Source organism: Buceros rhinoceros, unplaced genomic scaffold (genome assembly GCF_000710305.1).
Source record: "Buceros rhinoceros silvestris isolate BGI_N320 unplaced genomic scaffold, ASM71030v1 scaffold15914, whole genome shotgun sequence".
NCBI classification, from domain to species: Eukaryota; Metazoa; Chordata; class Aves; order Bucerotiformes; family Bucerotidae; genus Buceros; species Buceros rhinoceros.
This window is the reverse complement of record NW_010410164.1, coordinates 11,295-21,709: the sequence shown is the minus strand read 5'-3', so window position 1 is coordinate 21,709 and position 10,415 is coordinate 11,295. Positions and strand designations below refer to the sequence as shown.

The 10,415-nt window shown below is 36.5% G+C and overlaps 1 protein-coding gene across 1 annotated transcript; it reads left to right on the top strand.

The window, feature by feature from the left end:
* Window positions 1-5,659: 5,659 nt before the first annotated feature.
* Window positions 5,660-9,441, top strand: LOC104492903 (cadherin-10-like; the record flags this gene model as incomplete). The annotated part of the gene is made up of 3 exons (XM_010135506.1): window positions 5,660-5,768; window positions 7,673-7,924; window positions 8,684-9,441. Coding segments are annotated over 3 exons (855 nt in total), but the record flags the coding sequence as incomplete, so codon positions are not given.
* Between the last annotated feature and the right edge of the window lie 974 nt (window positions 9,442-10,415).

Here is a 10,415-nt window from a genome sequence, read left to right as displayed (position 1 = left end):
CGGCCAGCGCCCACCGCTGGCGCTGCTGCTGTTGGCACAAGTCTATTGTGATGTTTAAATGAGAAACGGCTTGGTTTTATTTCCCTTTGGGTGTTCCCCATCTCTTACTCCGGTCAGAGATTGGAAGCAGGTAACCAGCGTGCTTCCCTGGGGCTTTCCAAGCCCACAGTGAGGAGGGAAGTTGTGTTTCCACCTGCTGGGGTCTCCCAGCAGGCTTGTCACGATCTTGCTGGGATTACCTGTCATTTTACCAAATCCATACCTGCCCACTCCCTTTTCACATGTCCCAATGTTATAAAAATCAGTCTAGCTCATCGTGGATTCTCTTTGAACGACATTTTAAATTATGAATGATTGGTTCTTTCTTTTTCCTATATCTTAATTCAGCATAGACTATATAACACACTAGGTTTCTTGAATTAATTTTTTTTTGTTGCTCCTCGAGTTATCAACTCATTTGAGCCATATAAAAAAAATTATCAGGGTTATTTTTCCCACCATAACCTTGCTTAAACAGGGCTTTTGGTTTCTTTGTGTTTCCAGCAATTTCCTTATTGTGTACATCAGATGTCTTTCTAATTATTCCTTTTATTGAAAAAAAACCCAAATAGATATTTATTGAAAAAAATTCTTGTGGTTTCATTTCCTAGCATTCAATTTTCCCTCCTTTTTTTAAGATGTTTTTATAGAACTTCCTTTGATCCTGTAGTCTTATTTTATCTTCGTTTATTGCATCTCCTTCATTTCTTTTGTCATACAATTTGTGGTCAAGTTACTTGAATATTTTTTTCCCTTCCTTTTTCATCATTTCTTATTTATTCTTACTTTACATCCTTCGGTGAATTTACATAGATCTTACATCTTCCAGTGCTTTTAGTAGTATCAGAATTTTCTTCTTCACTTTATTTTATTCAAAAACTCTCACAGTTTTACTTTGTTTTCCTCTGGCAAGAGAAAGTTTTTGTTATGCCAACCAATATAGGGTCTCTGAATACTTGCAAGTTTTTTTCTTAATAGCACATTTTTTTTCTGTTCTTCATACAGAATTTAAAAGCAAATACATAGTTTGTTTTAGAAAACATAACCATTTACTTAAACAGTGGATAGAACTGCTGCCCAAAGAGGACCTACCAAGCACAGAGGTAAATTGTGTTGGAATAAGCAGCTGACACAGCACAATTGTTTCTACTATTTTATCGGTTTTGAGTGGCTCATGACCCATTGTGTCTACTTGGGGGCCCTTAATTTCCTGGCTGTTTTCAGATAGACTAACGCCCTTGGCTTCCCTGCAGTTACTGCCTGTGCTAGCAAGGAGAAGCAACTTACTGTGGGTGTAATGGGTGTATCCCATGGTTGATTGGTCTAAGAGGAAAACATCACTGTGTGAAACCATGTGTAAAATAGGATATATCACATTAGTGTAGTTACCAATATCATCAGGAAATAGTTGCAAAGCATGCAATATAATGCTCTCGACTTCTTTTTATGTGGAGTTTTTTAATATAAACTGAAAGCACTCCCCCTGCCCTGTCCCGTGGGAGTCAAACAGAACAAAGAAGGACATCAATTGTGTACATACTGCTATACTTTACACCATGTAAGAACCCCCTTAGATCATAACTGCTGATTTCTGTCAGTGCAATTACCAATACAGCTGCTCTAGCTATAAAGGCCATGGGGGGTAATTTTATGACAATTCCAGGGAAACAAAACAATTCTCAAATTTTCTTTTCTTTTTTTTTTTTTAATGATACTGGTACCTTCTAAACGTCTTCAGACAAATAGCTATTTCCTGATAGTCTGTAACTTTCTTTCTAAAAGTCTAGTTGATAAATCAGTTTCTCACGGAAAAGCAGGGGGATAGTGAAAGATAATCATATTTACTTTGTCTTTCAAAGGGTCCCTTAAAACTAAACCGGATTTTCTGATAATACTTGAGTACTTCTTTCCTGGATGGCTACTGCTGCTTGTTTAATTACATTTTTTAAAAACGAAGTACAAAATGGTACAGGCAAATGTAAGAAACTGGGGATTAAAACCTTTAATGATTCAGTATTATTCAGTTTTACTAGGAATAACAAAAGTGTACAGTAAGAATAACGGAAATTCTTCAATACCTATTGTCTGTGTTTACAGTGTAATGCTGAGTGGTAGATGACCTATAAGGCAGAGTTTATGCTCTGTCATTTCAGTTCCTCCCAGTTGTAGGCTTATATTCGAAAGCCAGAGAGAAAAGGAAAAGGCTGCTAATGTACATGTTGATTGCAAATGAAGAAGTTTACCCAGTAAGAAATGTTTCTTTTTTCTTCTGTGGTGGCTTAACCTCAACCAGCAACTAAGCACTATACAGCCATTCGCTCACTCCTTGCTCCTGCCCTCTGGTGGGATGGGGAGGAGAATTGTAAAGAAAAAAAAGTAAAATTCATGAGATAAGAACAGTTTAATAATCAAAATATAATAATAATAATAGTAATAATAATGAAGGTAACAAAAAGAGAGTGAAATAAAACCCAAGACAGACAAGTGTTGCACAATGCAATTGCTCACCACCCTCTGACTAATGCCCGGCCAGTCCCTGAGCACTGATTCACCTCACCATGCCTGCTCCCCCAGTTTATATACTGAGCATGACATCATATGGTATGGAATATCCCTTTGGTCAGTTGGAGTGAGCTGTCCCAGCTGTGTCCCCTGTCAACTTCATGTGTACCACCAGCTTTCTCTCTGGCAGATCACGAGAAGCTAAAAAAATCCTTGACTTAGGGTAAGCACTGCTCAACAACAACTAAAACACCAGAGTGTTACCAACATTATTCTCATACTAAATCCAAAACAGAAATCTATACCAGCTACCAGGAAGAAAATTAACTCTACCCCAGCCAAAACCAGGACCAGCAACAATCAAGAAGTCAAATAGGTCCTCTTTAGGACATCCAAACGTATGATGCTGCTGTAATTGTCTGCAAGAGAGACTGAGTAAGCAAGCAAAGAAATCATCAGAACAACCTGTATCATTGACTATGGTCTACACCTGTACTGCTGTTGCTTCCCATCAATGCAGGAGGAATCTGCTTTCCCCTTGCTCACTTGTGTGTGGTGTCCATGTGTTGTCTGAAGCTTGCTTCACATACAGGCCTTGAAAGAGCATAAGACATCGTGTAGAGCTTCAAAAAGTTAGCAGAAAGATGCTGCTCCCTCCAAAGGCCATCTCTACGTAAACTTCTCCCACACCGAGCTCCCAGTCTGGTGAATAGCGTGTTCCTTGTCATGGCATACAGCAGGAACTTGCGTGCACCAGTGATTCTGCAAAAACTTTCCAAAATCACACAAGATACGATGAGTACTTGCTCTAACGGAATGTGTACATGACCTCATTTGAAAAGGAGCTAGTATGGTATTCACTCGTCCAGTGTGAAATTCCAGTATTATCCTCATTTGCAAAAACCTAAAACCAAAAAACAAAAGCCCCACCTGTTGTAAAAGTTTAGGGTCTAACTGAGAAAAACAAAGAAAACAATGCTTTTCTTTGTGATGTAAATACATACATTAATTTTTACAATTTTATTTAAAAGGACTGTAAATGTGACAATGTGTCTAAAAACAGTTTTACTGAGATAATCTTTAAAACTACACCTTTTAAAGAAACATATCAGGAAGTAACTTGAAACTGCATAATATTTAATCAGCCAAATGATTGCTGATTGTTTTGGATTATCCTTACATTTTAATATTTTAATAACGGTCTCATAAAAAAACCCCAGAAGCAAGTCTTTTTTAATCCCTAGGGTAAGCAAATTAGCTAAATTTACCAGCAAAATGTTTCATAAGGTTAAACATTATCAGTAGTTGAACAGAGAGGTTCCCAGGGAACATCAATTGCTACAACAAATGATGGATGGGGAATTAATAGGAGATCTTTTCTTGCTGTCTGGTGTTCTGCTAAAGATCAGAGGTGAATATTCCCTGTAAACGATAAAAGATTTTAATTCTACATACTCCTTTTAGACTATGAGTATAGAAACTTGGAAGTAGAGGATTTGGTTTTCATCAGCTTACCACCAACAACTGACTGCATTCATGGTCTCCAGTTGTGAAGTAAAATGGACTTACGTTTTCTTGAGTCTTCTATTTTGCAAAAATATCTAAAATTACTCACTAAATTACTAAAGTGCTAATTACTCACTAAATAATTAAAAGGCTCATTATTTTAAAACAAATAATATTCTATGCTTGTATTATCTGTTTTGTTCATCTAATAAGTTATTGGAAGTTTATGCGAGAAAACAATTTAGAGAAGCTTTCTCCAGCTGAGAAAGCGAGCAAGCTGCTGTGTTAAAAGAAATCCAGTCCTCGCCTCATGAAGAAATTTGTGGCTGTATTCTGGATGGACAAGAGAGAAGTTGGAAGTTAGTCATGCATTTGTTAAGGCAAACAGGAGTACATCGCAATTGCTGATGTTAAAGATGATTGGTGCTGACAAAAGCTGTTGTATTAAGAGAAAAGGCTGTATTTGTAAGAACTGGAAGAGGAAAAAACAAACAGGGTTTAACAAGTTTGCCACAGAGAAAGTACTGTTAAAAATTAGATGTAATTCCATGCTCGATAGAACGCTGCAATTTAAAATGATAGATGAGAAATGAAGAATAAAAGAAGTGACCTAGGCTAAAGATTAACCTATTTTTGGAGTTAAACTTAAGAATCTAACTGAACATTCACACATGCATGCACAGAAATTCAGCCATAGGTACAGTGTTTATTACTATGGTATATAAAAAAACCCACTCTGAAATAAAGTAATAAATATGTAAAAATTGTATTTTGTTTGAGAAATGACATTTGCCACTCTTAGATCTAGAAACTTCAGTTTAAAAAAGTCACACATTCATTTACCTGACAGATGAACAAATTATCCAAGGTTTTTTGTAGGTGCAGCAGAAAGCACTCAATCCAAGTTTCGAGCTGACCTGATGCAGCTTACTCTGAGAATTGTGACACCACATTCTTATCCTACTCTGAGGTGGTGCATCTGTAGAGAATGCTACAAAGTTTTGCAAGGGTTCAAATATACTTGTTTAATCGGACTGGCATTTTTAATCTCAGGAATATTATTGGTGTATTTTGCTATACTAATAAATAGAAAAATCTTGTTTTAGAAACAACTGTTTTTTATTTTGAAATTTAATTTGAAACTCTAACTTCCCTATCAGAGAAATCTCTTTGATAAAATACCATTTTTAGCACAAAATATAAAACATCCTATGAATTCCTCTTAGATGTTGATTTGAATTTAAAATAATGGATCAGAGATGAAGAATAAAAACTATTTATGACTCATTTTGTCCTCTATGTAATTACAAAAATATGTAAGTCTGTATTGAAAAAAAGAGTTAGAGATCTAAGGCAGAAGCTGTCAATTTTATATCTATACATGTACTACCACATGAAATGTATAGACGCTCTTGCTGGGAAAACTTACATGATGCAGTTGTTCACCATTTGTTCAGTTAATGTGTTCTACAGATTAAGTCAATTCTTGTATAGTTCAAATATGCAGTTGACTTAACACTGCTAGTCTTCTTAAAGTGATCAGACAGCTGTATCAAAAACTTTGGTGAATTTGGGGGTTTTGTTGTTTGTTTGCTTGCTTTTTTTCCTGCAGCTTATTCAAACCATCAGTGCAGTAGACAAAGATGACCCTCTTGGTGGACAAAAATTTTTCTTCAGTTTAGCTGCCGTGAACCCTAACTTCACTGTTCAGGATAATGAAGGTAAAATTCATGCCTGTTCCAGAGAAGGAGTTTTTTCTTTGCTGTCTGGCATACATCACTAAAATATAGTTGGTGTTGATGTCTATCAATATGTCAATCAGAGAATCCATTAAGGCTGCAAGAATTTTACCTGAATGTTTATAGTTCAGGACTTCTACATCTCGATCTGCGTAAAGGAGGCAAAAATGAGCATGGTAAAAATGTGATAAAGCAAATTATAAAGAAAATCAGTAAAAGCACTGGATTTGGGTGAGTAGCCAGATGAAATGCTTGATTGAAGGAAAAAAAAAAAGATTTCAAAAATGGTTTCAGCTGACAAGTTCAGATTTTTCACTTCAGCCTTCTGTCACATAGTTCTGATTCCCCTGATCTTCTGTTTTGCTTCTTTCTCACCATTAATGAAAATAATGTTTCTGAACACATAGTCACTTTGTCTTTTCTTTTGATCCTTTGTCAACCTTTCTTTATCAGAGGAAATTTTCAGAAGATTCTATCGGGGAAAGGGGGCTGTGCACCCATTTTGGCTTTCATTATCAGTATGACTGAGAGGGCTCTAGATCACAGAGGAAATAAATGCGGGCAAACAGGGTACCACCCTTCAAATGTGTTAAAGGCATAAAGGCAATGGGAATAATCTTCTTTTCCTGATGAAGATTTCATGAAGTAATAGGCTGCAAATAACAACAAAAAAAAAATGTGAAAGTGAAGAATTGAAATCAAATAGTTCAGGTACCTTAAAAAAAAAATCCCAAACAGCAGAGGCAATTAAAGATCCATCAGACACATAGTTTTTGACTTTGAGTGAAAACTAATAGCATACAAATACTCAGAAACAATGAATGGATGCAATAAAGGAAAATTTTGTGTTTCACAACATGGAGGCTGTGAAAAAAATATGTAATTTAATATTTGAAACAAAGATTATATCCTGGGGACTAGATCCTGAGTGTACAGAGGTATAGACCTTACTATTTCTTTTCTATCTGTAATTACTTTTTGCACATGTGTTATTTCAATTCAGCCTGAAGTTGGCGGGCAAGGTAGCTAACCATGTACCTCAAGAGATCCACAAGTATGGTGAAAATTAAATTTTCCTTCTAATGGAGACTAAATCTGTATTTTCTTTCATTTGGACTGAAAAGTTGGCAGCTCTAGTGTTGGCTCACACTCTTGGTGTTGTGACTCTAACAATAGAAGAAATAGTCTCTCCCTGTTACTCATTCTTTCTCTCCCTTTCCTTCCCTCTGGCCACACAGAGAACAGCTTTTGATGCTCAAGTATACAACTAAGATATTTCTGCTACAAATACAGTTTAGCAAGTTCACTTCTCAAAACTGTGCAGGAACAGCTATCGTCTTTCACATTTTCTGAATTCCTAAGACAATTTTTACCCAAAAAAATCTGCTCCATGTGCTAAGGTACATAATTCATTGTCCTACAGTGTGTTGAAAGTGTTTTGGTTTGGAAAATCTCACACTGAGTTTACAGACGGCGTTCCTGGGGGTGTTGTCACAGAAGATCCGTAGAAAGAATCTTTCAGAACAGAGTGCTTGTTGAACAGCGTGAAGTGGAAAGTTATTTTTTCTCAGTTGGCTGCTTCATTTCAGGGCTTCAGCTCTGAACTGTAACTGTGTCACGCACTGCATGCATTAATCTATAAAACATTTTAAGCTTTGAGAAATCCTCTTTTCAAATCACATTCAAAGGTGGCGCAGAGAAGTGGGCCAGATGTACATCAAAAATTATAAATAGCTTTCTAATCAAATGGGAATGTCATTAGAAAAAGAGAGATATCACTATGATATCAGGAACAGCTTCAAAATACTATCAATGACATAAAATATGATGGTGTGCATGTACTATAAATGATACACTTTTGCAACAGTATATTTTAATCAATCTAGATAACACGGCCAGAATTTTGACAAGAAGGAATGGCTTTAGTCGACATGAAATAAGTACCTACCTTCTACCAGTGGTGATATCGGACAATGACTACCCGATCCAGAGCAGCACCGGCACGCTGACCATTCGGGTGTGTGCCTGCGACAGCCGGGGGAACATGCAATCCTGCAACGCTGAGGCCTTGCTCCTCCCTGCTGGCCTCAGCACAGGGGCACTGGTTGCCATTCTCCTCTGCATCATTATCCTGCTAGGTAAGAAAAATAAATGCATCTTTCCCCCCAAGAACAAATGTTTCAGGCCTGACTCAGTTTACAAAAATATGCAGGCTGGTAAAATGAATGATCAGAAGTTTTGCAAGAAAAATTGACTGCAACTTAAAACAAAGAAAATTTGGATGTAGTAAATAAGAATTAAAGTCCCAGACTGTTAGAATTATCAGTGTGCAACAAGAAGCTCATTTTTTTCCTTTCTTTAAATTGTCAAAAAAAGATCAGAGGATGAACAGAATAATCAAAAATCACTTTCATGTCTTCCTTTTTTTTTTTTGTGGGAATGTCTCTTTTTTATTTAAATGTCTTTCTAAAGTCAATATGCAGTGTATATTTCCTGCAGAATATGCCTGTAAATAGTATTTTATTATATTAAAGTACTATCTATCTGTAATAAAAAAAACCCAAATTTTGCAATACCTTCATTTTGCAGTTTTCAGACTATCTCTCTACCGAGCTATAATTTACCTCAAAACCAGTTTTTAACAGTATACTTTGAGCTTAAAAAAGGGAAAAGATCTTCAGGATAGACCTGGCTACTTTAAAACTCATTAAAATTACAGAAGTTCGTAATTCTGTAAAGCAAAGCACACAATGTGTGTGCAAAACAGCACGTTTAGATACAGCCCTTACTGTGTTGCCATAACACAGACAGCGGTGTTTATCCATCTGAAACAAAGCTTTGCTACTAAGAAATTGTTAAACAGAGACCTTCACCCATTCTTTGTTTCTCTCTCTAAGTTATAGTAGTGCTGTTTGCTGCTCTAAAGAGACAACGGAAGAAGGAGCCTTTGATCCTCTCTAAAGAGGACATCAGAGACAATATTGTGAGTTACAACGATGAAGGTGGTGGAGAGGAAGACACCCAAGCCTTTGATATTGGCACACTGAGGAATCCTGCAGCTATCGAAGATAAGAAGCTTCGACGAGACATTATCCCTGAAACCTTATTTGTACCACGGAGGACTCCTTCAGCACCAGATAACACAGATGTCCGAGATTTCATTAACCAAAGGCTAAAAGAGCACGATACTGATCCTTCTGCACCGCCGTATGACTCACTTGCAACCTATGCCTATGAAGGAAATGATTCAATAGCTGAATCCTTGAGCTCCTTAGAGTCAGGTACTACCGAAGGAGACCAAAACTATGATTACCTCCGGGAATGGGGCCCTCGATTTAATAAGCTAGCTGAAATGTATGGTGGAGGAGAAAGTGACAAAGACACTTCTTAACCTACAGTAGGCAACCTTTTTGTTTCCTTTGAGCGGAAGTAATTTTTTCAGACACCTTCTGCACTCAACAGTATTTAACATTCAGGAAAAGTTTCCTGCCACTCAGCACAATGGTTTCCTTTTAAAATTTGTTTTTAATTTGTCTATTCATGTCATTCATTCCTTCTAGTAGGATGTCACTTGGAATATAATACAGCATTTTATTTAATCACCTTCCAAGAGCCAAAGCTATGGAAATTCAGTGTTGTCCATTTTAGTAAGTAACATAAACAATACCTTACCTTCAGAAATTTGAACAGGGTGATAATCCCTTAAGCAACCTCATGTATAAGCCGCTTCTGTTAGGTACAAGTCCTATCCTTGCAAGTGCAGCTTTTAAGATGGCAAAGAATAAAAAATCCAATATGTCCTGTTCTGTACATTAAAATTGAAACAAAATGTACACGTGGTGTTAATAAGTGTAATATGCAGCTGGTTTAAAAAAAAAAAAGTTTGTGCAACTTCATTTCATCAAATTCTATCTGCCAATGTTTTATATTTATATTTTTGTATTTATTTTTAAGAAATAAACCAGGTTTTACAACTATGTTGATGCTTGCTTGCCTGTTCTGGCCATCAATTCCAGGCTTGAAGGGAACATGAAATTTCTCTAATGGAAGCACAGCCAACTGCACTTCCATGCTGCGGTATCCTCCATACATTTAAAACAATCTGAAGGGCTTGTGCTCACAGAGAATCAAATTATAAACCTATTTTGCTCCCCCAAAAGTGCTACTTTGAGTTTTCTCATAGCTTGGAAAAGTCCAGTAAAAAAAGAAAGCTGAGCAACTAGCCAACTGTAACTGAAACCATACTTTAGCTATCACAAAACAAAGTATCCCAAGACATTTTAAGATGCTTCTTTTTCCTTTCAGTCATTAGATTACACAAATCTATTTAGTAAACAAGCACTGCAGTTTCGAAACACTGCTGAGATAAAATAATTTCAGAGCGAAAGCAGAATGTCATGGAGTCTATATTTACTTATTTACTGTAAATATAAAAGAAGAAATATATCCGAAGGATAATCCCTCCTCTGTCTCTGTTAACTTCTTACTGACACAAAACCAGCAGATATTGAAAATCCATTAGTCCTTTGAAAACTGCAATGCTGCACTCTTATTTGATGAAATATTTCTTCTCCTTAATGGAGTCATTAAACCAAATGAAGTTGAAAGCTGAGTACCATTATGCAAGCT